The sequence below is a fragment of the Melanerpes formicivorus genome, unplaced genomic scaffold (assembly GCF_026170545.1).
Source record: "Melanerpes formicivorus ecotype bairdi unplaced genomic scaffold, bMelFor1.0.p_v2 SCAF_5, whole genome shotgun sequence".
NCBI lineage: Eukaryota > Metazoa > Chordata > Aves > Piciformes > Picidae > Melanerpes > Melanerpes formicivorus.
This window is the reverse complement of record NW_027142357.1, coordinates 22,266,969-22,294,888: the sequence shown is the minus strand read 5'-3', so window position 1 is coordinate 22,294,888 and position 27,920 is coordinate 22,266,969. Positions and strand designations below refer to the sequence as shown.

Below are 27,920 nucleotides of genomic sequence, written 5' to 3'. Positions count from 1 at the left end.
TGAAGAACTTCTTCCTAACATCCAATATGAATCTACCCATTTCTAATTTTGTTCCATTCCCCTTAGTCCTATCATTACCTGACACTCTAAAAAGTCCCTCCCCAGCTTTCTTGTAGGCCCCCTTAAGATACTGGAAGGCCACAATAAGGTCTCCTTGGAGCCTTCTTTTCTCTAGACTGAACAGTCCCAACTCTCTCAGTGTGTTCTCAGAGGAGAGGTGCTCCAGCCCTCTGATCATCCTTGTGGCCCTTCTCTGGACAGGTTCCAGCACGTCCATATGCTTCTCGTAATAGGGGCTCCAGAACTGGACACAATACTCCAGGTGGGGTCTCACCAGAGTGGAGTAGAGGGGGAGAATCACCTCCCTTGACCTGCTGGCTATGCTTCTCTTGATGCAGTCCAGAATATGATTTGCTTTCTGGGCTGCAAGTGCACACTAGTGGCTCATGCTGAGCTTCTCATCCACCAGCACCCCCAAGTCCTTTTCTTCACATCTGCTCCCAAGCCAGTCACTGCCCAGCCTATATCAGTGCTTGGGATTGCCCCGACCCAGATGCAGGACCTTGCATTTGGTCTTATTGAATGAACCTCATGCGGTTGACTTGGGCCCACCTCCCCAGCCTCTCAAGGTCCCTCTGGATGGCACCCCTTCCAAAAACAAGTCATGAGGATGACTGTAAAAACTATTTATTGAGCAATAATGTAATACTCCTGGCTAAATCTAAGAATACATTCCTTTCATTTTACTAAACTTTTTTTCCCCCTTAGGCTTTTAATAGTGATATAAATGTGATTTCTGTCTTGCAGAATCAATAATCAAAGGGGGGGAAAGCTGGCACTCTTCTACTGTTTTGCAGTGCTGTGTTCTCAATAAAGGATTACTCCTGTATTTTTAATAATTATGAACCTCAGTACATAGTAAAATTAACATATGTGGCACAACCTTGAGTTTTCTGCAGTTGTTATTTGTATATATTCAGATATATACAAATAATTTTTATATATATAAAAGTTGTGCAGCTTACATCTCAAAACAATTAGAAAATTAATTTGCAAGCGCTTATAATTCTTGACCTACTTACTTTATTTAAAATCAAGAGCTAATAAGTGAGATAAAACTAAAATACGATGTAAAGGCTCCAGCTAAGCTCCCTTCCTTGCCAGTAGGTGGAGCCAGCACGTAATAAGCTGCCTCCTTCATTCCTCCCCCTCCTCTCTTTCCGTCCTCCTCCCCTTTTTTCCTCACAACCAATTTTCTGATCGATGCTGGGAATCAAAGAGTGAATCTTAGAACAGGATGCAGACGAAGAGACTACAGAATACTGCAGAGATTCCTTTGTTGCTTTGATGGGGTGGTTCTTTATTTCTTTCCTTTTTCCTTTCAGTGAAATTAAGAGCTTACAAGCTTCTTTACCAAGGAACCTGAACCTGCAGTAGAAGCAGCCTTATTATCTACAAGTGTGTGGATATTTCTTATGCCATGATTTGTAATTCTCTTTTAATCAGGTAAGACAACGTGATATTTAATTAAAATGTTTAGGGAAGAAATTCTAGTTATTTTGTACCAAGATTTTTCTCTTGTGGTGCCACACCTAGTTTTCAATTAATATTAATAGAGCAAGAAGAGAGGAAATAATAGCCATCTTTGCTGCTGCATGGATTGCTCATAGTATTTAATTAGGTCTTAACACAGTAATAGAAAATGCTGTTGTTCTTTGCAATTCTCTGGTCCTGTGGGCTATTTTGAGATTGTGTATTTGTAACTAGAATTACTTCTGAGTTTGTATTTTTCATCCTAATTGTGTCATTTGTTGCTGTTGTTTTGAGGTGGTCATCCACAAGTGTTTTCCTATTTTCCTGGAGGTTATAACTGGTCTTGTATCCAGAATACAAACTGGAGTGTGTTTTAAAGCCTATGAATACATCCCTGAAATTACCCAGTTTTAATGCGGAAATGTGCTATTGCTTCTTTATACCATCTTTGGTCAGAGGTTTTCTTTGCTACCTAGATTCATTATTTTGTTACTGTGAGGTACTGGAGATTTACAGGATTCTCCTCTCTCATCTTCAAACCCAGCCTCTCCCTGATGAAAGGCAGAATGGAGGACTTGTCTGTGACTAAATATGGTTTTGCACTGCTGCAAATATCATATGAAACATATGTGTTTTATGAATCGTTTCTTTATATATGAGATTGATTTTTTTATTTAAAATCTGCATTCCATATAGCATGAGAATAGGAAAAAATATTCCTCTCATGATTTTTTTAGATGCATGAAACACATTGGGAGAGACAGCAGAATGACTCAGGAGGTGGGAAGCTCATGCAGCACCCCCTGACTCTTCTTTCAAACCTTCTGGTGTTTTTCCTTACCTTCTCTTAATGGCAGCAATAATTCATTTAATCAGGAAAAACAAGGCAGAAATACATTAACTTGCACAGTAACAAATCAGAGAAAAGGTCTCAGTAGCCAGTAGGTGAGAAAAAAAAGAATGTGTGATTAGTCTAAATGCATTTTGGTTTCTATTATAAGGCAGTAAGTAGGAAAGTACTTAATCAAAATTTTCACACACCTGTGTAAAGCTAAATGGGCTTTTTTAGCAGTGATTAGTGAAGCAACAGAAAATTGCCCATTGGGACTTGAATGCTAGAGGCTGCTTTGGCTTTAGATGATTCCTTGGATACATGTGAAATGTTAAGAAGGCTCTCATGCATTCTTGCTACTTATTCATGTTGCCTGCTTAGTTGCATATTTCTTTTTTTTTGGTCAGTGTTTACAATACGTACATATATGGGTATGGCTCAGCCATTGTGTCTTGAAGGTGTCTCTACTAGATGGTAAAGGATCACCCATTCTTGAACCGATTTAGAGAAAAAATGAATGATCGCATCCAAACGATCTGCAGTTTCCTCCAGTGACAAATGCATTAAATGATGCGATGCTCTCTTATGTCTGTAGGCCCCTGTTCAAAACAAACAGGCATGCCAATGGGACTTACGTTCTTAATATAAGGCAAGTGGATGAGTACCTGGCTCTTGATTTTTAGACTGCACTGATGTTCAAGGAGAGAATAATTTTTTTCAATTACAGAAATTTTGCAGTGTTCTTAAAATGCAGTTAGTAGGCCAGATGAGCATATAACTTCAAAGAAAAGCTAATAGATGTAGTTTTAAAAATAATTTCAAAGTGCATTTAGTTGTTAAAAGCCTTAAGGGAAAATACAAAAGCTAAGTTCTCGCAGATTTTGAGTGTGTTAATTGTGAACATCAGTCTTTGGGAAATCCAAACATTATAAACAGCCATATCATATCAAAACATGACCCAGTTACCTTTTAGTAGCAAAAAAGTCAAAGGTTTCAGGAGGAGCTCAAGCAAAAGTTGACCCAAAGCGAGTGATAGCCCTCCCTACCTGTTGTAAAACTTAATTTTAGGGGATATTTGAGTCATCTGGTTATTTGCGTTCATCTGATTTAACTGTTCACCTGATTGAAGTATGTTCTGTACACACATAAGCATCAGATCTATGCAGCAGATACCATCAGATCCACTCTGCAGCCAGAGTCCAGCAGCCATTATGCTGTCAGCACTGCTTGCTGAATTTCTTAATTGTAGGCCTGATGAATGGATTTGCTGGGTCACTAACTGCAGCCCTACTCTACCCTCAAGGAGCCCCCAAACTCTCCTGCTAAGAGGATACTAGAGTTTCATACAGCCTACCTGCTTGAATCATATGAGGCATCAAAAAATGCAACCATAATCACTTCTTAACCATGCAGCTCTTGGCTGGAGCATGGAAGTCACAAATAAGCCTTGTATTGTGTTGCTTCCATTGTTTTAAGGCCATGCACACACAACTCTTCCAGAGGATAGTATGGATCCTTTGCTGCAACAAAGCCTAGTGCTGTACCCACACAGTGAGCAGGCAGCCTCTTGTCCATTAGAACCTTCCTGTTCCCCTCTCTTTGCCCTCAACTCCAGCTTGCTGAGGAGGCATTGGACCTCCTAGAGGCCTGCTTTCTCAAGGCATCCTGAAGCTACTGGAAGGAATCCATTTCTTGCACCTCCTCTCCTTTCTTTTGATACCATTCTCAGAAATGCTGGATTAAATGGCATTTCTGCCAATGGTGGCCTGAATGTCCTCTTCTGTTAATGACTTTGAAATACAAATAATGTACCTCATTTCAAACAGGTGTTAATGAGAGGAGGCTAATGATGCTGTCAATAGCTAAATAACATAAGAATAATAATTGAGAAATCTAAGGCGGAAACTAATAATTCTATAATCACTGCATGTTTTGAAAGATAGGCAGTAAAGAAGGTATGGGAACAAAATACTGAAAGAGGGTGATTTAAAGAAACATTGAACAACTAACTGTGCTCAACTGTTATTCAATTCAAATTCTTACCATCTGCAAGCCTGCAACTTTCTCTCTTATTTCTGCTCTTGAACCAACTACTGTTCATTTTTCTACCCTTAATGCAAATTTAGCTTAGGCAGCTTTCTCTTTCTGCCTCTAATTGGTTTGGGACCAGCAGAAAGGCTTTGCTTCTGCTCCCAGTTTCAGCATCTGATGCCACAGTAGCTATTGCTATCAGTTGCACTGAAGGGACTGCTAATGCTAGGCAGAAACACAGTCAACGCATAGCAGCTCAAAGTATTTATTGCAAGATGCTAAGGAGCTTTTTCTGAGCATATTTAGAAATTATTTTAAAGAAGTGTTGAATGGCCAGATTTCAATAAATTAAAACAGATGCAACAAAATCCAAACTTATATTGCCTGAGCAGCCTGCATGACAAAATTTGAAGAGACTGTAGCAAAAAGTCTCAAAAAAAAATGTCTGGAAATACATTTCAGTGCTGCAGTATTAAGACCATGCTCATTAAATAATTACAAACATTTTTAATCTTCCTATTAAAAACCTCAGTAACATAGATTCATTATTCTTGCCTTTTGGTTTTTAAGCTTGCAGCTCAGTGAAATAATACTTTGAAGAATTTCCCAAGATATACAAATATGAAATGGTGAATTTTATGGTATATACAAGCATTACAGCTGAAAGAAATAAGTATCATGAGGAAACACAGATCTACATTGTGGAGTTAGCTTTTCATTCTAACTTTATTGAAGGAAGTATCTCACCATTTATAGTGTAACTAAAAAAGAAATCAGGATGAGGCCAAAAGCATAAACAAATTCATTCTCAACAACTAACCTTTGACAAAGCAGAATGCATTAGAAACTGATTTTCATGATGGAAACTATTAAGCAAATGAACCCATGTCATCTCCATTCATACTATATAGAGAAAAGCTCATAATTTGAAAAAAAAAAAAAAAGAGCAGTAACTTATTTTGCATGTCTTTTTATATGCAGTTTTCTTAGGGGTTTGTGTAATTGTGATCACAGTTGCTTCTTGATTCTTAGTTTGGCTTTTCTTAAATGTTGGCAGAATCTGAATTTGGCCAGATGAATTGTTCTTGATCTGCTAATTCTAGCCAGTTCTCACTCATCTTTCTGGAGATCCTCACAGGTACTTGCCATTACGCAGAAGAAATGCAGATTTCCTCCATCAAGAGAGGATCATGTTCAATAAGGTAATTGTTCTGTGCGGTATACAGTTACCTTACATGGACAAACTGGTAACATAAAGCATCAGCAGACATGCATTTTAAGATGATGCATGTCCAGGTTTTGAACATACAGCAAGTGGTCTAGTGTGGACCTGTCATATGACACAAGATGCCAGATTTTTATGCCATATGGTGCTGCTTGTCTGGTCCTAAATGGAATTGTAACACACAGGTTTTGAGTACATTTAGAAGATGTCAAATAACCCACTTGAGCCAAAAAAATTGGGTACTGTTCAACCCTGCAGTAAAAAGCATGACTGCAGTAGGTTTAGCCAGCTCTCAGTGTAGTATTTTTGTTTCACAGTTATGTGCTTTATAGAAGTGTAGAAACCCAGCTGATTATTTTTGGTATTCATTTGCTCTGATAGCCTGTCATCCCATTGTTTTTCAGTCACTGGTACTGGGCTAACTAGTAAATTAATGGTATAATATTTCCACATTTACTGCTGTCTTTCCTCTGTCAGCAGGGCAGATAGTGCTTTACCTATATTGTTATTGTCAATCTTCAGCATCAGGCAGAAGCAGTCTTCCTATCTGAATGGGTGTTATTCATACTTTTAAAAAATTTTTTATGTCATCCTCACCATGTCTCACCATCCTCAGTTTAACTGCAAATTCCTCATCAGACCCTACTGTAGTTTTGTTTGATGATAAATGTAAATGACTCACTCTGAAATTAGAAGTCTGACTCAAGTTCTCTAAAGCAATACACTGTGTTCTAGACTCACCCATTTCTCTCAGTAGGATCACAGATATATTAGGAGCCAGATTCCACATATGTATACAAAATGGAGTCAGATGCATACAGAAAAATTTGGGTCTGTCATCTTGAGAATAGTGGCCAGTGGATCAAAATCTAGATATGGATGGAGTAAGGTCAGAAAAAATGTCCTTTCCCTGGACACTGTGGTCCAATTTTGCTGTTTAAAAACAAGTTCCATAAAGCAGATGCCAACAAGAAGAATGTTTAGAGCCAAGTGTCTAAACACTTGTGCCATGGGTTAGCTGTTGTGCCATGGGTTAGCTGTTTGGGTGGGTTGGATTGGTTGATGGGTTGGACACGATGATCTTGAAGGTCTCTTCCAACCTGGTTTGGTTTATTCTAATAAAGGTTTTATTCTAACAAACCATGTACTTATAGGGAAACTTTCTATGCAACCACAACTATTACAAAACAAGAGCTGTCCCTGGGGTATTTTATATTTGTCAGCCTATGTCTAAGTATGCTTGTTCTGTTTATTAGTAAATATTTTTACCAAGGGGGAAGAAATAAAAGGGCATTGGAAAATCCTACCCCATGGGCCAAAAGACAATCTTTGTTAGATCATTTTTCCCCATTGAATGCCTCTGTTGAGGTTATTCTAACTGGGACTGTGGCATGCAAGGTCATATCACAAGAGTATAACATGTATTTGTAGAGTGTGTGAGCTCCATATGTTTTCTCTTTATTTAAAGTCCATGATGAAACCATGGAAACTAAAAGATAAGTAGTGATACCAGGCAGAATGAAAAATCTCCCATCTGTAGTTGCATTAACCTGAAAGCAGACATGGGGCAAACACTGCACAATTGTTTCCAGATGGAGAATTCACAAACATCCTAGCGGCAAATATATTTGGACAGGTTAGATTTTGTACTGCAGGGGCAAGTTTCCATTTTGTAGAATGTTAAGTACCTCAAAAGTGCAGATGGTAAACGATGTCCTAGGTACCATGACACTGGAAGATTCTCCTTGTGAAGCAATGAGAACATGCTTTGAAAATACTGGGGTGCAGGAGCAAACTTTTCATTTTAATTTGGCTTCTGGAAAACACTGATAAACCAAATGAAAAGCACCCAATTTTGTCTCTTACCATTGCTACTGAGAATAAATCTTTGAAATTATTAAGGAAATCAATTTAATTAGGAAGCAATAGACTGTAAGCATTACTAGACCACACTTAGGAGAGTCACTTTTCAATAGCATGCTATTTTACATCTTGTAAACTGTTTTTGTAGTTTTGTTGGCTAAACATATGCATCAGTCAGAACATTTTCAAGACTTATTGTTTCAAATTACTTTTTTAACAGTATTTTCAGAGCTAACATTTAAAGCCTTCACAATACTTTTGACTGCAAAAAGATATATGCGCATTTGCCAGATGTTTTTATGAATTACATGATCTGAAGCAAAGCTTTGCCCCCTAAGCCAAGCTGAAGGCAGGATACTCTTTGCACACAGAAATGTTACTCCACCAGTATCCTTCAAGAAAAAAAAATAAAAATGTAAGCCTCAGGGTATAAAGATGATGACCTTTAATATTATATAGGACACTTTGGTGCTATTACTCATGCTGATAGCTTGCTCTGTGGAGTGTCAGAGGCTGGGAACTCAGAAGCATTCTCTGTTGCTGGGAAAGGGATTATATAGCTTTTCTCAGTATTGACCTCCCTTCCAAATTGGTTTAAGGATTCACACATTCTCAGAATAATCTGTCCAAAGTGACAAAGATGATGGATATGAGGCATAAGTTGAATAAGCTGGTATAAATACTGTGAAAATGGGCAAATAGCTCTGAAACTGTACTAAGGAAAGGAAATATCCCTTGGGAACCTAAAGAGTGACTGATGGGGAAAGCAATTGAATATAGGGGGAAAAGAGAAATCATAGAAGGAAGCACAAATTTAGTTCATATGAGAGAAAAAAGTAGACATAGTAAAGCAAATACTGACATGTGTATCCATGATCCTGTACAGAGATGAGCAGTGTAGTGTGTATAACTCCAGTGAGAAGATCTCCTTGAGTGGTACAGCTCCACGTTGCAGGAACTTGCTTGCAAGAACTCTTTGGGGAGCTCTTGTATTTCCTCTGATCAGAACCTGTGTTGCTAGATCTAACATAGTGGAGAAAGGAAAAACTCTCCTCTGGAGATTTTTAACATCTGTTCCCTTGCTTTATTCAGGTGTATCAACAAATGCAAATTGAATCTATTCAAAGAAAAGTTACAGTTAGGAAATTATTCTAAACTGGAGTAACTGCCAAACTCAGTTCCAAACCACTCAGGTATAATGGGCAGCCATTGTATTTTAGCCTAGGCTTTGGCAGATTATCCTGGGCAATCCTTTCCCCTGTTATTATAAACTGATACTGTAATGAACAACCTTCCCTTCCTTTCTTTTTTTTCAGTGACTGAACTTTATGGCTGTTGATTCTCTGTGGTTTGTTTCACAAGTGTTTCCATCTCTTATGGAAAGAAGAAAAAAAGAAAAAAAAAACAAACCCAAAAACAACAGAGGCAAAATTAGATTACTTTTGGGCAGATATACAGTGGTAACTGTCCAGCTGTCCATTTCTGGCACATTCCCATGCTTAAAAGGAGAAGTAGCACAGAAGTTTGCTTAACTTTACTACCCAGGAAAGAGATGTCCGAGTGTAAAATAAGGCACCCATTTTATTGCAATAAAGCTTAGCCGCCAGGTAACTTACTGAGGGATTCTCATTAACTTGGTGTATTCCAGCCAAGGCTCATATTAAATCAGGGCTGTTATAAGCTGTACTGTGCAGAATGTCAGAATAAACACTCATAATGTTCTCCTCTGATCCTACATGTATAAATCTGTGTTGCTCCCTTAGGCCTTTCAAGTATCCTGATGGAACAGTGGTATTACCTTTCTATTCTTGTTTGACTGCGTACATCTGCCATATGCTTTTTGTCCCTCAGGATAACTTGATCCACAAAGATGTTTTTATAGTTTTTAGAATATTCTCAATTAATGTCTTGATATGACAGTTAGGTTATCAGGACACTATAAAAGGCAAAGCAGAACTGGGCCTGGCAAGCTGTTTAAGAGGGTTTTTTAATGGTATTTCTATTTAATTATGGGGTAATTAACTACTCAGTTTCCTTTCAGATAAAAATATCTTCTAAATTGAATAGAGAGTTGTTTAATGCTTCCTAATGTTTTATATTTGACTGAGCTTTTCATTAGCCAGAGAAAGAAACATGCTGGTCAAGTCACCAGGGAGTAAGGGTCACGTTTGCTTTCTTCCTTGGCATGAGGGGGGAAGCTGTAGCTTTTGAGTTTTCTGTTGGTTCCTGTACAATGGTCTTGGCTGTGCTCTACACAAGCCACCAACCACATTATTCATCATGGGTTCTAATTTCATGCTGTTTGGTTTAATTTTTCCTTTTCAGTTGCCAAATTTTGAATATACATCCAGCCTTACATGCCTTGGACTGGTGACATCTTCATCTTATCATTTATTCAGCTGTAGACATGCCTGTAGTATGAAGTTTGGGACAGCTGGCAGGACTATAATAACTATTAGAACTGTATTAATATGTATTCTACATGCTACAACATGAATATTCTGTTCTTGCCCTACCTCTCTTAATGTGTATCAGTATGCAAACCACATATATTTCATATGTCGTTCTCTTTCCAAAACCACATGTGGTTCTGTTTCTCAAAGTCTAAATTGGGAACAATGATAAGAGGTGCAAAATAAGCAGTTGATATTTAGTAAGGAGCTATGGAAGTACAAGGTGGTTCTGGGACAGCTTGGAAATCAGACATGATTTGTAGCACCTGTGAAAAGAGTGAGCTGAGTGAATTGCCTGAGTAGGATTTGTCTCTTCTCTCTCCCTGTATAGTTAGTGGAAAGAAACAGGCACTTCTAGGGCACAACTTGCCTCATTTTAAGTTGGATATCTAAAACAGGTGAGAAGAATTGCCTTTTAAGGGAGCCATTTTTCTCCAGTGAACACGAAAGGAGTTTGGATTGCCTTAGATGCGGATGCCTACAGATACAAATATCTGATGCCAGGAAATACAAATCCTGCTCTTAACAGGCATAGGTGACATTCAGCTCTCCAAGAGAGCATACAAACCTTACACAAAGAACAGGATTTGTTCACAGAACGGTGGGGGTTGAGAGGGACCTCCAGAGATCATATATTCCAACCTCCCTTCTAAAGCAGGTCACCCAATGCAGGTTTCTCAGGATCATATCCAGGTGTACTTTGAGTATCTCCAGACAAGGAGGATCCACAACTACTCTGGGCAGCCTGTTCCAGTGCTCTGTTATTCCCAAAGTAAAGAAGTTTTACTTTGTGCTTAAGTGAAACCTCCTGTGTTACAGTTTGTGCCCATTGCCCCCCTGTCCTATCAGTGGGCACCACTGAAAACAGTCTGGCCCCATCCTCTTGACCCTCACCCTTCAGATACTTATAAGGATTGATAAGATCCCCTCTCAGTCTTCTCCATGCTAGAGCTCCAGGTCCTTCAGCCTCTCCTTTTTGTCCACATAGTTATCCATTTTTCCCCTCTTCCCATTAGTCACTTTTCCCAGTCCATGTGCAGTACCAATGAATCAATGAAATCTCCTCCAAAACATATCTCCCTGCTTTTAAGAGTTTGTTCATATTGTGTACTACAGAAGACAGCAAATGTTGCATTATAGTATCTATTGACAAATCAACCAAAAGTAAAGCAGATCTTAAATTCTAGCATATGCTATCATTTGAGTCATCCTCATTTTTTCAGTAATGGGTGTTTTTCATTAGAGTGCTTCTATGCAGTTTTAAGGAAACCATATTGATACTTATGCACGTCTTTAAGCTTTAGGTGTCTCTCTAACAAGCCTCCAGGACTACCACAGCTATTTTGCAATACAGAGACTATTTGCAGGAAAATCCCCTCATCTGGGTGCTGAAGCATTAACAGAAAAGGCATTATGTCTGGAATTGACACTTTTAAGTCTCTGGGATGTTCTTCCAAATGCAAGCAAACTAATTTTCCAAACATTTTCAACTCTGTGCAAGTATTATAGCTATTACTCCAACAGAAAAGTCCAGAATTGTGAATGCTGTTCTGCAAAATATTCTGCAGAAATTTATATGCATGTTTTGAAAATTGGCAGCTATAGAGAGACATACATATACATAGCTTTTTATCCTGGAAATAGTTGGATTATTTGAGTGGAATACTCCTTTCAAAAATGATCCCAAGGCAAAACTGGAAAATTTTAGCCCAACTGTTTCAAGTTTGGCATAAGCAAGCAACAGAAAGGAAAGGGAAAAACAACCAAACAAACCAGAACAGGTCTAGCATCTCACTAATCAACAGTACTGCCAGCCCCATGTGTAAAAAATGTGACAACCCGTAACTAGCAGATAGCTTGGACCCATCTGTACTCTATCCCTAAGGATATATTAACAACTGCTAATCTATAAACCATCAGAATGCTAAAAAAAAAATATTTAGAAGTAAATATAAGGCCTGGTCTATGACTCAATTTTCAGAATCACTGAAACCACTTTGCTTCTGGCTTATTTGAAGTGGCAGCTCCCTGAAACAAACCAGCTCTTCTTGTGGCAAAGAGAATTGGGCAGAGACTACGCATGGGGAAGGCAGCTGTGCTTTTTAGCTGTGCTTTTTGCTGTTTCTATCTGCTTTGGAGCCCTGGGCATGTTTCTAGGTGCAACTAGGAACACAAAGAGTAGGACATGAATTGCGCTGATGATGAAACAATTTGTAGCATCCTGCCCTTGGAGACTGATGGGTATCCAGGGAGTTACTGCTTCTTTCAAGCTGCATTAATTCCTGCAGGATCCCCTCAGCAGCTTGCAGCTGCAAGGAGCCCGTCAGCAGCAGTGCAGTTCCCAGGGGAAAATTCTCATGTTATCCATGGTTACTGTTTCCCCCATGTGGGACAGCCCTCATGCTTTCCATGCCTATTGTGTTTTGCTTTCAGAAATAAGTTTTTGACAGGCACTTTGTGTTTGTTGCTAATAAAACTATCTTTGTAATTGCAGGCCTATTGGAGAATATTCCATTTAGACTGGGATTCTCTAGTTATTTTGCAAAATTACAAATTAGATATGTACCTCCTGATGATCTCCCACCTCTATCAAACCTAAGCTCAGGCTTAGTTGGCATGGGGTGAAGGAATTTACTTTTTCTTAAAAGTGTATCAACAGCCTGAAATAATGACATCTTTTAAAAGGGCAGAGACGATGTAAAAACCGTCCAGGCACCCACTTCCCCTCTCCATTTCTATGGTTCTGCAAGTCACTACTTTTTTTTTTTTTTTTAAATACCACCAACCTCCCACCCCCCAAAACAAACACACACAAAAAAAAACCCAGCAAAAAAAATACCGAAACAAAAAACCCCACCCCACACACCACAAACCAACCCACCAAACACTCCCACATTAAGGGGAACTGTCTGACTGCAGACAGACAGCAAGCAGCAGGATTGCCCATCTGTATCCAATATAACCGATAAATTTAACAGGAGAGACTGTGAATCCCCCCAACACCCCGGTGCTAAAGCCTGGAAGTGGCAAAATCCCTGCTCAGCTCGTGGGACAGAGGGGATCTCGCTCGCCAGCGCTCCACTCTCTATCCGGGCAGGGGCTGGCCCAGGGCCGGGGCGGTTTCCCAGTGGCGAGTGAAAGTCGGATTCCGAGCTCCGAGCGAGATCCTCCTCCCTCACATCAACCGCCTTCCCATTTCTCTCTAACGCCGCCGTTACACGCCCAAAGCTAAGTGTCTGCTCTTTGCCGCCCCTTCTGCTCTCCCGTTTGATTAGTTGCCGCTAAAGCAGTCAGGAAAAGCGTTCCCTCTGGAAAAAACAATCTGCCTAGAGCAGGTTTGCATCGGGAGTCTCCGCAGCCCGCGGGCGGTGGCGACGCCCCCCCGTTCGCTGCGCTGTCTGCCAGGCCGCAGCGTGGATGCCGCAGCCGCCAGGCCGGTTGCTAGGCAACCTCCGTCCCACTCCGAGCCAGTAGGCTCCGCCGCCATTGCAGTGCCGCGTCTCTTCACAGCCCAACAGCTCCCTGTCCGTCTCCCCGTCCAAAATTTCACTCGGTGGTGTGGTTTCGAGCGACACCGAGCTGCCCGCCCGCCTTCTCCTGTTGTAGTCCAGTGTTACAATGGGAGGTGACGAGGCCCAGGGCAAAGTTTCCGCAGCTGCACCTGAGGCGTGCGGCGGCGGACTCGGGAGGTGGCAGCCCGGGTGGGGGTCAGCCTTTCTTTCACCTTCGCCTTTGCGCAGCGCCCGTGATACCTGCCTGTTGGCTCTGCGAGGTTAAAAGGAGCAGTTGTAAGAGGATGGGGGTTGCAGTGGAAGCTGTTTGCAGCATGTTGCTGAGGTGGAGGGGTCCTTGGCCCTTTGCTGTTGAGGGCAATTTGGCCCAGCTTCGCTATCAAAGTCTGACCTGGGCTTACATAAGCAATAAGTGAAAAACCGCAGCTTTGTTCATAGGTTGTGTTTGCAACAGAAGACAGTAAACAGCTGTAGAAGTGGAAATTCACAGTATTTTCCATCATCATGTGTCAGTAGGTTCAACATCATGGTTTATATTCATAAAAATTTGCTAGGTATTTGTTAGGGGAATATTAAATTTCCTATCTACCTGATGTCTTTTATTCAAAAACCACATTGTATGTGGTTGCTTCTTGTTGTTGGGTTTTTTTGTTTTGTTTTGTTTTGTTTCTTTTTTTTTTTTTTTGGCCATGTTGTAGTTAGGATTAATAGAGTTTTCATTCTGAACATCTTTACATAATGCCCATACTGGGGTTGTTTGGGTTCTGGTTTATCAGGAAAGACATCACAGCATGTTCATTAAGAGCATGAGTATTCAGCACATTCTCCAGGCATCTGGAAATATCTAGCTCATCCCATAGATACGGCAGTTCTGTTACCATTACATCTTTTAATTGTATAGTCACTCTCCCCACACTAACACACTAAAAATGGATCTATCTCCAGCCTGACACTTAATTTTACAAGTGTACTTGTGGGGATACATTTCTCACAATGGATATCAAGGCAAAGACTGATGAAAAGCCTGCCTCAGCTAGATGGTTGAAAGACCTTAATCACTTAACCAGCTTCATCAGGGATTTGGTGAATGCTCTTCTCACATTACTTTGTCTCCCACATGACTATTTGCTTTGGAGATAGTCACTATATTTTTCCTTTTGTAAAGGGAAACTTGAACTGTTGTTATGAATCTTTCTCAGATCTGAGAATTGCCCTTTGTTCCTCTGGTTATGGAGCACTGAAGGAGCTCACTGGAGTCTGGCAGGAAGTTTTTTTGTTGTTGTTGTTAACATTGAAATAATGTTAGGAATAGCATTTTCATCAAGTGAAAAACACCCAATTGTCTAATGCTTGAAAGAAGAACTTAGGGGCTTCTTATCTGAAGAAAAAGAAAAGAAGACTAAACCCCTTTTTTGTTCATTTGCTGACACTTGATTGAAAAATCAACAATTGTTCAGAGACCATTTCTGATAAAAGAGGGAAATTGAGCATGTAGCTGTAATCAAATGCAAGTCATTGACACTTACTGGCTAATAGTAAAGAAAATGATCAGCTGATTTTTACTCATGTATTTTTCATATTTCCTTGGTGTACATCTTGCCATTGCCTTGTGGACAATAGCCTGAAATAAGCTTTAAAAGATGGTGAGAAAATTGGTTTGAAGGAACCCCCAAACTTTCGCAGTAGGCCTCTTTGTATACTTATTTTCCCATTAGATGATCCTTGCTGTGCATTTTGCATAAAGTGCTGTCCTGATGTTGTGATGTCACCTCCTAATCTTGGAAGGGGCCACTGTAACTGAATGCTAGCCCAATTTTATCCCTAGATCTGCTAGTTTTGGTGCATTGCACTTTATTGCTTTTTTGTCCTACTATACTGGGTTTTACACCAGGTACAGGATCTTAGCTACTATTTGTTGATCATACAGTTGTTAAAGTTTTGTTCAGCTCCATCATTCAAGCATCCAAGATCCATTCATTTGTACTCTGATGCCTTAAGCTTTATGAGCTTTGCAGCTAGGAGAAGCACTAAAATTTAGAATACCTTGTAGGTAGCTAGCTGGTCCTTTGCACTCTAAATGCAAGAGCACATATTAAATCTCAACTTCTTTTCTGTAGTGTGATGGATCAGCTCTTTGATCTGGCTGAAATCCAGCCACTTATTTGTAGTTTTCAGCCAGACCGGTCACCTATCTGGGTAAAATGCAGAGGTGCAGAAATGCTCAAGCTAGCACAGTGGGAAATGGCTAGGGTACTACTGGGAGGAGAATGGGGCTGTTGCTTCTGACAGCACCATCTCAGTGAATTGCTAGTTATATATCCATTTAAAATATTGGACAGTGTGTAGGAAGCTGTATTTTTATATAGCTCTTCTAAGAGCCATTTGGAGAAATTTGTTGTATAGAAACACCTACTGTTCAGATCTCACCGTTCAGCACATAGATACTGTATGAAGAGACATCTGTCAGAGCTCTGACTACTGAACATACAATGCAGCATAGTATGAAACATATAAACCTCCAGCATGGGAAAACTGAATTTTATTTGCTGCCTACTGTTTTCAGCAGTGGAGTAGTGAGACCATTAATCTTACTAGAGATACTACACTAGCTGTAAACTTTCCACTTTCAGACAATTGTATTATGCAGTCTTTCATGGAGTACTATGGGGTACTGGCACATCCAGAAGAGCTATAACCTTTAGAGAAAAAATGGGTTTTTTTCAGCCTTTCTTTTACCTGTGTATAGAAATAGCTGTGATGCCAGGTGCAGGTAAGAGAACAGACTCTCAAATAGGTTTTCTAAATTTGTTTGGTTTTAATTTCTTTTAGTCAGGCTAGAGAGAAAGGAAAATACTGGAAGGAAAAGGAGTTAGGAGAAACTAGGGTTGAATCTCTCACCTGTTCCACAGCAATGATTCCTTAGGCAGTTTCATGTCTTTCTTTTTAAAGAAATCCTTGAGTCTTTCTTGCATGTGACATCACTTTTTCTTTCTGTGCTGCACCCCACTGAATCTTTAAGAACTTCTTAGCCAGCAGTGGCTGAAATCAAAACCCCTTTCTTTTTGGCTTCTCCGGTATATGAAAAATAAGCTCTTGCTCCTTTGAGGCCCAGAGAGAAACGCAACAGATGGAGCAGCACACAACAGGGAGAAACCTACATTTATTAAGACCTTAAAACAGGGAGTGCATGTTAAAAGTTTCTGGATTCTCATCCTGATCAGTTTTGCTACAAATCTCACACTCATCACTGATCTTTCCTTTTACAAAGCCTAGCCTTTCTTACAGCTCTTGAATCACTGTGTTGTGTCTACTATGTTCATTCTCTGTTTTCCTAACAAATCCCTCTTGCTGCAGTTTAACCCCACAACCTGTTTGCCTATATGCTTGATAAAAAGAAAAAAAAAATCCTGAAGAGAAGAAGTTCCTTGGAGGACATTTGTGGACATACAGATTGTCGTCATGTCTTCCATCACTGTTTTCAATGTAAAACTAAGACAAAAAGAACTGAAATCCCGCAATTCTATGGATGTTTTCTCGTAAGTCATGTTCTTATTGCTGTAGTCTGAGTTCTTTCCAGGTGGCCTCCTTTTTTTATTTTTTTTTTATTTTTTTTAAATATAGTACCAGAGTTGGACAACTAGAAGAGTGCAAGAGTGTTTCACTAGTTCATAAATCCAAGTACTTTCTTTTTCCCCCCCCCAAGACTGACAGTTGTCAATCATGCTTCATTTGTGATGCAGTATTTACTTTAGATCTGTCCTATTGGTTTTTTGCCTTCATCCTGTAATTTTTCAGTTATTTATTCTTGCCTTAAATGTAAAATGTTGTATTTGTATCTTTTGAATTGTATAATTTTTGTGACCTTGCTTTCTATTAGGAGAATTGAATTCTAATACTGTCATCCTGTTTACCTGTAGCTCTCTCAGTTTCATGTCATCTGCAAAGCTAGCAAACATTTTTTGGTCACCTAGATCACCATGAATAATTTAATAGTATAAAAAGTGTTCTAAGTACCATGAAGGGAAGAAATGACAGGAAATTACTCTAGATGCAGTGTATTTGATTAAATGTATAGTACTGAGAGGAGGAAAAAGCTCCCTTTCCCTTTATTACAAAGGAAAAAAAATAATAATTTTAAAGCATAAAGTTCAGAAGATTAAAGTTCTTACAGTAGTATTAATGTATTTTGCAAACTACAGCAAATACCACAGTAACCTACACTTTAGTCAAAGTTGCTCATCACCATTATAGTTCTTTGGAAAGAATTTATCTAAAATTTAATTAATTTTTTCAGCAAAGAAAGTGGAAATATGCCAATGTAATTTGCTCCTATCACAAAGCAGGGAGGCATTGTCAAAGAATGAGCAAGCTATTATACAGAAAGGACTAGATGAGTTTGGTGGTACTGGAATGAAATTAAATTCACAACTGTAAATGAAAAGTCGTATTTTTAGGGACAATTCTAATACAGTACAGGAACACACAGCTGGAGAGTAAAAGGATCACAGAACTACAGAATGATGGCACCTCGCCACTTGTACATTTTAATGCTCCTCTTTCAAATGGAACAAAGACAGTTCAATTTAACAGATTTCTGAGGAGAAGCTGGTGATCTCTTCTTCTTCTCATTGTATTAATTGGGATTGTCTGTAGGTTAAGGGGTCCTTGATATCCAGGGAGAGTCTCAGAAGTATCTCTAAGCTCTGTCCTGTCACAAAATCATTCACCCTCACATAAAGTTTCTTTACATATACCACTGAACACTTCTTCAACTCTACTCCTTATATAGACCCTGAGTGTTTCACCAAACAATTAAAAGACAAAGTTCACTTCAGGCTTTCAGATGCACCACAGTAGTGGGAAGGTGGATACCACTGACGATAAAATTGTTCATAAAATGTACCGGTGGCTGTAGATATGAAGCTAGACAGCAGTCAGAAGTCACCTGTTACCCAAACTATTTGTATTCCATCTTTGTATCTTAGATAAATTTTTATCATGTTTGAGCAATATTTTTAAAACATAATTATTATTTTTTTAATATAAGTTATGTTGTACTGGGTTTTCATTTGATCATTTCATCCTTCTGTTGCTACTAATTTTATCTATTACATTTTCTATAACTGTGTGTATCTCTACATATTTCTATGGTCTTCTCTTTAGAAGTATATGTATTTTTTTCTCTTCTAGACTGCAAAGGTCCTGCTTATTCTGTCTCTCTAAAGTACTTGTTCTTTTCACCTTTCAGCCTAGTAAGAAAGTAGACCCAAGCATCTAAGGCAGTGGAATAAAATATCCCAGCATTTTTTTTGCGGTTCCTCCTAACACTCTGTATGTAGATTGTATAGCACTGCTGGAAATAAAATTGAGATCTCATAGATTAACACAGATTCTCAGATTGCTTTGGGTTTGAGGGACCCTCAAAGGTCATCTTATCCAACCACCCTGCAGTGAACAGGGACATCTCCAACTAGATCAGACTGCCCAAAGCTACATTGACTCTGATATTGAATATCTCCAGGGATGGAGCCTCAACCATGTCTCAGAGCAGCATGTTTCAGTATTTTACCACTCATTGTAAAGGATTTATTCCTTATGTCCAGTTTAAATTTAGCCTGTTACAGTTTAAAACCACTGTCCCTCATCCTATAGCTACAAACAATTCTAAACAGGCCTTCCCCAGCCTTCCTGCAGGACCCCTCCAGCTATTGAAATGGAGCTGTAAGTTTTCCTTAGAGTCTTCTTTCCTCTGGGCTGAACAGTCCCAATTCTTTCACCTTGTCTTCACAGGAGAGGTGCTCCAGCCCCCTGGTCATCTTTGTGGCTCTCCTCTGGACCCTCTCCAGCAGTCTGTGTCTCTCTTGGTCAGGGTCTCACCAGAGCAGAGTAGAGTGGCAGAATCACCTCTCTCAACCTGCTGGCCATGTTTCTTTTGATGCAGCCCAGAATGCGAAGTGAGCATTGTTGGTTCATGTAATTATTTTGGGTAATTTGAGACCCATACAATAAGAAAGAATTACTTAATATACCATTAATGGCAAAATGGAGGTTCTTTTTTTTCATATTGTGTGAATTAGCCCAGCTTTTCAGGTACTTGGTTTATCTTCATAAGCAGCTACATAGATACATACCCACACACATAAATAATCAAAATACTTTTGTGGTTAGAAGTTCCTTTACTCCCTCTGTGAATCTGTGCTGTCTCTTAATCCTCTTATTTTGAGACTGCAGAGCAGCTCCAAGTAAACTACATTCCTAATTAAAGCCAGCCAGAAGTTTTGATCCAAAGCTTTTTAAAAACAAACAAAAGTTACATGGAATTGTTTGCAAAATTGGTCATTGTCTGACCAACCTAATGGTCTTCTGTGATGGAGTGAGTAAATCACTGAGCAAGGGAAGAACTGTGGATGTTGTCTGTCTGGACTTCTGTAAGGCCTTTGACTCAGTCTGTCACAACATCTTTCTCTCCAAATTGCAGACATGGATTTGGTGGGTGGACTGTTTGTGGATAAGGAATTGTTTGAGTGGTCACATCCAGAGGGTAGTGGTCAATGTCTTCATGTCCAGATGGAGATTGGTGGTGAACGGTGTCCCTCAGAGGTCTGCACTGGGACCAGTGCTGTTTAATATCTTCATCAGCTACACAGACAGTGGGATCAAGTGCACCCTCAGCAAGTTTGCAGGTGACACCAAACTGCGTGGAGCAGCTTACAGGCCAGAGGGATGGGATGTCATCCAGAGGGACCTGGATAACCTGAGAAATGGGTCTATGTAAACCTCATGAGGTTCTACAAGACAAAGTAGAACGTTCAGCACCTGGGTCAGGGCAATCCTTGTTATCAGTATGGGATGGGAGATGATGTTATAGAGAGCAGTCCTGCAGAGAAGGAATTGGGGTAACAGTGGTACCTGAAACATGAGCCATCAATGCTTGCAGCACTAGCCATATCCTGAGCTGCAGCCAGCAGGTCTAGGGAGGTCATTCTGTCCCCCTGCTTTGCTCTGGTGAGACCCCACCTGGAGTTCAGCTCTGAAGTCTTCAGCACAAGAAGGACGTGAACCTGTTGCCCCCACAAAAATGCTCAGAGGAATGAAAAATCTCTGCTGTGAAGAAAGGCTGAGAGAATTGGGGTTGTTCAGCCTGGAGAAGAGAAGGCTCTGGGGAGACCTGATTGTGTCCTTTCTTAAAGGGGCCCTGTAAGAAAGATGGGAACAGTAATTTTAGCAGAGCGTGTTGCTATGGGACAAGGGGTAATGGTTTTAAACTAAAAGAGAGGAAATTTAGATTAGATATAAGCAAGACATTTTTTACAATGAGGGTGGTGAAACACTGGAACAGGTTGCTCAGAGTGGTAGAAACCCCATGCCTGGAAACAGCCCAGGTGGGTTTGGCTGGAGCTTTGGGCACCCTGATCTAGTTGAAGATGTCCTTGCTCACTGCAGCAGGATTGGAGTAGATGACCTTTCAACCCAAAGCATTCTACAAATCTCTGATGATTTGTAGAATTAGACATTTCCATTGTGTGATGTTTAAATGATTCAAAACCAAATCAGTATTTCTAATTTATATTTATATACTTCTGAATTATATTTCTCATTTGTCACACTTTTTTCTTAGTTGCTGAAAATTTCAGAAACACTATTTTGATCCAGTCAAACTATTCATTCTTGCATTACACTTACCAAAGCACCAGATCATCAATATTTGTCCCTCTCTCATTGTCCTTTGTTCAAAGTCATAATGCTATTTCACTAGCTACTGTGTTCTTTCCTTCTCCAACCCCTCTCACTTTAAAGTGACCCTTTGCATTTGTTGCTTTCCACAGTTTCTTTAGTCCTCTTCACAGCTGAAAGAATTGGCAGAAGGACAGAAGTAATGACTACCTGATGGTCTGAATTAATAGATACAGTAATGAGTTGCTTGAAAATTTTGAAGGAGATAGATTTGGGTATGTATGAGAGAAGGAGGGATGGCAGAAGGTCAATGGTGGGGAAAGAGGCTAAAAAAGTTTTAATAGTGCATCATGACAAAAAGTATAGAAATCAGTAAGCACGGGAAAATAGAAAGCAGGTGAAAAGAAGTAGGGTGGCTTTTAGGTGAAGTGGTGCACTAAGGTGGCGTTATATTGATTTGCCACATTGAGGGGCTTACAGCACTCATGTTCATCCAGTGCCCTGCTACAGCAGGTGATTTCTGTGTAGGAACCTGCTGCTGCAGTGAACACTCAGAACTGCCATCCTTCCCTCTCACTGCCAGCTTTCCCAGATTTAGAGAGAATACATGGCAAATATATTGTATGAATCTATTTTAGAAAAATTATGGAAGCTATATTTTACAATAATCCAGACTGCCCATAATCCAGTTGCAGCAACTGCTTTGGTTGTACACTGTCTGTGCAACCTCCATTTTTCTGTTTCTCTTACTTTGCTGTCCCTCCTGTATTCGTTCAGTGTCACCTTCACAGTTTTAACAGTTATGGTCTCATCAGCAGTAGCTGCTATATAGTCAAAAGAATTTTTGAGAATCCTGAGACATGACTGGTTACATAAAATCATGTATTTTAGTCCCGGTCTCTGTTTAAGCAAGTGTTCGAGCATGCAAAAATTCTTTACCATTTCTGACAAGAATTTATGGCTGTCTATCAATACCATCTAGTGGCAGTGAGAGTTATAGCAGGCTCGCACAGGAAACCCCAGATTTTACTTCAATAACCAGGATCCTTCAGCAGGAAGTTAGGTGTGGTCTGTAGAAGGTTTCTTTATTTATTTATATTATTTAAAAAAAAAAAAAAAAAAAAAAAAAAAAAAAAAGAGAGCGAGAGAGAGAGAAAAAAAGACATGATGGAATTTTAGCTGCAGTATTCCCGGGTGCCATTCCAAACCCACATTAGGGCAAGATTCTTCACTGGTAATGAATTTTTAATTGTTTCCTGCAACACTGAACAGGATTATGCTGTGCTGGTGTTTTTTGGTGTGTTTTTGGGGGGTTTTTTTTGGTGTTATTAACACGACGATCTAACAGGATTCTGCTGCAGGACCACTTTCATTTTCCTCATTAACCCCTCTGCTGCTACTAGTCAGTGCAGCTTCCAGCAGCAGTTTGCTTGCTACAGGCTGTCCATGACAGAATGCACCAGGTGCATTTGCTTGCAAAGGAAGAGCATGCTCATAGGGAGACCTGCAGGAGTGGATGTTTGTGTAGGTGGAAATGTCTATGTGCATACGGTTGAAAGGGAGGAGAAAGCGTCATGTTGCAATTTATTTGGCCGGCTTCAGAACTACGAATTTATTGCAGTTGTGCTGGAGTATGTGTATGTAGCAAGACAATAAAACAGGATCATGCTGATTTTATTTGAATTATTTCATAGTTTTAATTTGATAATTGTTTCTTGGGTATACTGTCTTACTCAGTTGTTATATTTTTTTATTGCATTGCTGTATTTTTAATGTGCTTATTCAGGAGGAAAACTCTTGGGAAAAAATCTTTAAGGCTATGGCAGAGATCCCATTTGTGATTTCAGATCAAAGCATTTGCACTGGGAATATTTTTCACTGGTTCTTTATAACTGAACTGTCTGGAGACATTAAAAAGAGATGATTCTGCCCTTGTTTAGTGAAAATTGTGGAAAACGTATACAATTGACATGGTATCAGACGTAAAAGATCTAATTGTAGTATATAAGATTAAAGATCATTTTTGTTTAGTTTAGCAATTTTTCCCATGCGCAGTGTGTTGCCTGGCAGGGGATCTGAATACAGGTACTTCTGCCTGAATCTTGTTTCCTGAGCTGGCAGCTCTGCAAAGGCAGCATATTTGTACCCAAAGAAAAGCAGCACCTCACATTGCTCATCCCTCTGGCCTTACATGGCAGTAGTGGATTCCAGGAGTTATTTATGGTCCTCAAGGAGAGAGCTGGACGGAGGGTTGGTCCAAGGTGCAGCTTTCAGGATAAGAATGAGGTGAAGTGTCTGAAGCCTTGCTCCTCAACACTGAACCAAAACCACTTCAGAACTGTAAATTCTTCACACTGAATGTGGTAGAAAATATGTCCTAATTTATTCACTGGAATGGAGTGACGAGCATTACCTTTTATGTTTATTCCTAGGCATTGTATATGAAATTTTTTGGTATGGTCTCTAAAATTGACAATCTATCATCACAAGCACTAAGTGAATTTTAAACAAAATGTTTTAAGAACTGATACCTTCAAAACACTCTTCAGACACCAAGTGCAAAGTAAAATGCTTTGTCTTGCAACAGAAACAATGAAGAAAATCCATTTCACAGCAGCATTCTCTTGGAAGATAAATACTGAATTTAACAAGATGTCCCACAGAAAATTCTGTTACGGAATAGTATGCCTTTATGTAACTACTTTTGTTGCTCTAATTTTTTTTCTCCTTTTGTTTTTTTATACTAATTTTAGTACTTTTTTATGAGAGAGGCTAAACAGTAATTAAGAGGTGCAGGATGAAAAGATGGCACAATCAGTGCTGGTACCACCAGGACCTGACAGCTTCCGGTATTTCACAAGAGAATCACTTGCAGCTATTGAGCAGCGTATCAATGAAGAAAAAGCTAAAAAATCCAAACAAGAACGCAAAGATGATGATGATGAAGATGGCCCAAAGCCAAACAGCGACTTGGAGGCAGGAAAGACACTGCCATTTATTTACGGTGACATACCTCCAGGAATGGTGTCCGAGCCTTTGGAAGACCTGGATCCATACTACATCAATAAGAAAGTGAGTGTATTGTATATATCTTTCAGACTTTAGACTGAAATGCAAGGGACCTTCTCACAGACATAGTATTTCCAGTATTTTGGACCTGATCTTACGTATAATACCCCACTTGTCAGCTTCATTGGCATAAATCTGAATTGTAAAAACAAAAGTTAGTAATGAAAATTTTGGGCATCTGGCCTGTTGGTAGTGATGCAGTTGGGTCTGGTTTTGTTTTTTTTTTTTTTAATTTATTTTTTGTTAAAATTTGTAAGTTTCAGGATTTACACACAGGGAAACTGAAGAAATAGCTAAGGGTTTATCTTTAGAATTATTTATGAATTCCTGTATTATGTGAAAGAAGCAGATCTTTGGTATGAAACCTCAGTGGTAGCTAGACACCTTGTAACTACCTTTCTTTCACTGCCCCATGGAAAGCCCTGGTTGGTTTTTGTTGTGGTTGGAAAAGATAGAGAAGTATGTAAAGGCAATTTTGTACTCTACAGAGGCATCATATATCTGAGTTAGTCTGAGTGAAAAATTTTCCATATCCAGATTTATATTGTTCTATGATTGTTATCCAAAAGTAGGTATTTAAAAGAGGGACATAAATACAGAAGTAGAAATTCCTCTCGGAGTGTCAACAGAATGTTACATAATGTGAAAAAATATTTTATTGAGCTGTTCATTTCAAAAAATTAAATAAACCCACATATTTTCTTTTTGTTTAAAACAACAAAAACAGTTGTTGTGGCCAAGTGCATAAGTGCTGAACTTTAGACTTTTGACCAGATGGCCCTGGGTTTCCTCCAGATTTTCAGTCCTTCAGAATTTGGCATCATGCATATTACACCGTCATTATTATACCAATAAAGAAGAAATTACTGAGATTTTCAAAATATTTCTGTCTTAATTTTTTCCTCTGGAAATTAGCTAATGAATTAAAACAAGCAAATTTTTTAAAAACCATGAAAGCAAAAAAAAAAAAAAAACAAACAAAAAAAAACTTCAATTGTAAGGAAGAAAATTCCCAAGAACTCTTAGGTGTCAAACTTGAACTAATATAATTCCTGCAGGAATTAGTCAATATGTTGAAACATAGACCATGTTAAACAGAACAGCTTAATTGTTCGTTGCAGAATTTTTAAAACCCCATTTATACTATGGAGAATTGTGGCTTAAATTTGAAAACAAAGTTTTCAATTAAATGCCATGTTCATCTCACTTTACACAAGTGATTTACATTGTTGAAGTCAGGAAGTAAGACAAAAGGAATTTGGGTCAAAGTGCTGATCCCTTCCTTTATCCTTTCCCAGTTCTGCAGTAGTAAAAATCTAAATTCAGTACTGGAAAGCCTAAATTTAGCATTTTTATTATCATGCTTTGGAAACTAGATGATTAATTCTGTTATTACCTGTGGGCGCAAAATAAAATCCTGCTGAATTGCTTGAGAAATGCATAGCAGTTATTGTGATCTTTTCCAAAAGCATAGTGGTTTCTAGTAGGAGATGCAAGACTCCATCATATTAATTTTGTTGGTGTTCTTTGCATATCTTTGAGCAGCCTTGTTTAGGTCAGGCTCCATTTAAAATTTTTTAGATGTCTTGATGAGTCAGCATCACGCAAATGATACTTTATCAGAGGTTTTGTCAGAAGGAAGAACAGAAAACACATGAAAAACTCTGATTTGAGGGCATATTTTCTTGAACTCAGGAAGAACATTAATAGTTTTGCAAAACAATGGTAGCAAAGAGGACATTACAGGCCAATCCTTTCTCCTGTACAATAGAGGACCAAAGTATAGATTGATAATCATTGGGTATCTATCTGGGAATGCCAATATGTTCCATTTGGAAGCACTGAAATTCATTATTTCAGTCATGGGAAGCATTGGTTTTTCAGAATTTCAGCTGCTGTATTTGGCACACCTGCTCAGAAAGTAGAGCATAATCTTTACAAATGCTACCCTCTGATTCCAGCTGAGGCAGATCACGGCTACTGGCTGTGCTTCAAGTTTGCATAGCTTATATTCCCTTTGGGCTTTTTAGGGCTGCCACAAAGCTAGCTAGATCATGTTACCTTCAATGAGCATGAACCCAGGTGTAGAAAGAAGAGATTACAGAAAGAAATAGGAATTTCCCCAAATGCATGGAAACCTAAATAATGTAAAAGCTTGCTGCATGTTAAATAAAGGCTTCATTCTTCATTTCCCAGGTTTTAAGAAAACCATCACATTTATAAATGCTTTTTTAATGCTGGTGGTACACAGGTTATTGTTTAAACTATGGGGAGACAATGAAAATACATAGATTTTTTAAATTTCTACTAGGTGAGGTAAAGTATAAGAAAAATAGAATTGCAGGTGTGAAACTTGTTAACAAGAAACAGTTGAAAAGAGAAGCAATAGATGTCCAAGGAGCCATTCAACAAAAACAAAAAAATCAAACCTCAGCATTAAACAAATAAAAAGTAACAAATTATGAACTGATAAAATGGGTATCTCTGCTGGGTCCTGAAAAGAAATAGGAGAAGTCACTCAGGTATCAGAGGACAGAGAGACCTCTGTGTGGACATGGCACTTTGGGACGTACTGTAATGGTCTTAGGTTGATGGTTGGACTCGTTGATCTTAGAGGTCTTTTCCAACTGAAACAATTCTACGATTCTACATTATTCTTAGAGTACAGCAAAAACTATTTAGTTCTTAGTATTCTGTTGAAAAACTGATTATTTAACACCCTCAGTTTCCTTATTTTCATGAATATTGCTGCTAAAATTTATATCACATGAGTGTACTATTGTCTTAGTACTTTGTGATAATTAATAGTGGCTATTTGATTCAGAGAATGTTGTGGTTTTAATGGCTGTCTTTTTAAATGTTATATACCTCAGTGTATATATTATAAGGTACAAAAAGTACACTAATTCCTCAAACATGGTGTGCATTTGTATCTTATACACTTGTCTTTGTCATCTATTTAGAGATATCAGAATTGCTTCTAATTTCTCAATAAACTTACTCAATTCTTTTTTTGTGCAGTTACGTTTATAATTGGATAGGCTCTACAAAATGTGAACTGATCAAGGGGATTGTGATACTGAGGGAGGTATAAATAGAATGAAACTTTGACCAAATATGATTAATGATAAAATGGAGAGTATTCTGGGTTTGTGACTTGTTTCTAACTTTGTCTCTTTAAAATGCTACTTTTTTATTCTGTGGTTTGTTTTTCTTTTTTGCAGACCTTTATAGTATTGAATAAAGGGAAGGCAATATTCCGATTCAGTGCCACCTCTGCCCTGTACATGTTAACTCCTTTCAATCCTCTTAGAAAAATAGCTATTAAAATTTTGGTACATTCATATCCTTTTCAAGTGGTTAGTCTAAAACTGTAGTAAATGAAATGTTACTTAATATTAAATCATTCTCTGATATGTATCCCATGATCTGTAATGCTTTGTCCCTCCTCTTCTGTTCTCTCCTGGTCTTCTGTTTTCTTATTACTTTTTAACATTTGTATTCATTGCTGGATCTTAATATAGTAACATCAGAAGCCAGACAACCAGTCATCATGCTTTACAATTTCTTCCTGTGTCTTTCTTCTACCCCCACCTCTTCCCCCCCCCCTTATTTTTCCTGAACTCATCACATCTTTTTTCATCTTTCTCCTCCTCCACATTTTTCATAAACTGCAGATATACTGCTCAAAATACTTTCAGTACTTCACTGACATTTTGTGTTAAAAA

The 27,920-nt window shown here is 38.9% G+C and overlaps 1 protein-coding gene across 10 annotated transcripts in view; it reads left to right on the top strand.

Annotated features, from left to right (window-relative positions):
* Positions 1-1,239: 1,239 nt before the first annotated feature.
* Positions 1,240-27,920, top strand: part of LOC137441342 (sodium channel protein type 2 subunit alpha) — a 79,740-nt gene continuing 53,059 nt past the window's right edge. For 6 of the 10 annotated variants that reach the window (XM_068138732.1, XM_068138729.1, XM_068138731.1 and 3 more), the window contains exons 1-2: positions 20,814-24,195; positions 27,417-27,537. In XM_068138732.1, the coding sequence (XP_067994833.1) occupies positions 23,929-24,195; positions 27,417-27,537 (388 nt within the window). In that variant the 5' untranslated portion in view covers positions 20,814-23,928. Of the gene's footprint in view, positions 1,507-5,521; positions 5,599-20,813; positions 24,196-27,416; positions 27,538-27,920 lie in introns of those variants that run through there. The other 4 variants (XM_068138726.1, XM_068138725.1, XM_068138727.1 and 1 more) reach the window with 4 other exon arrangements.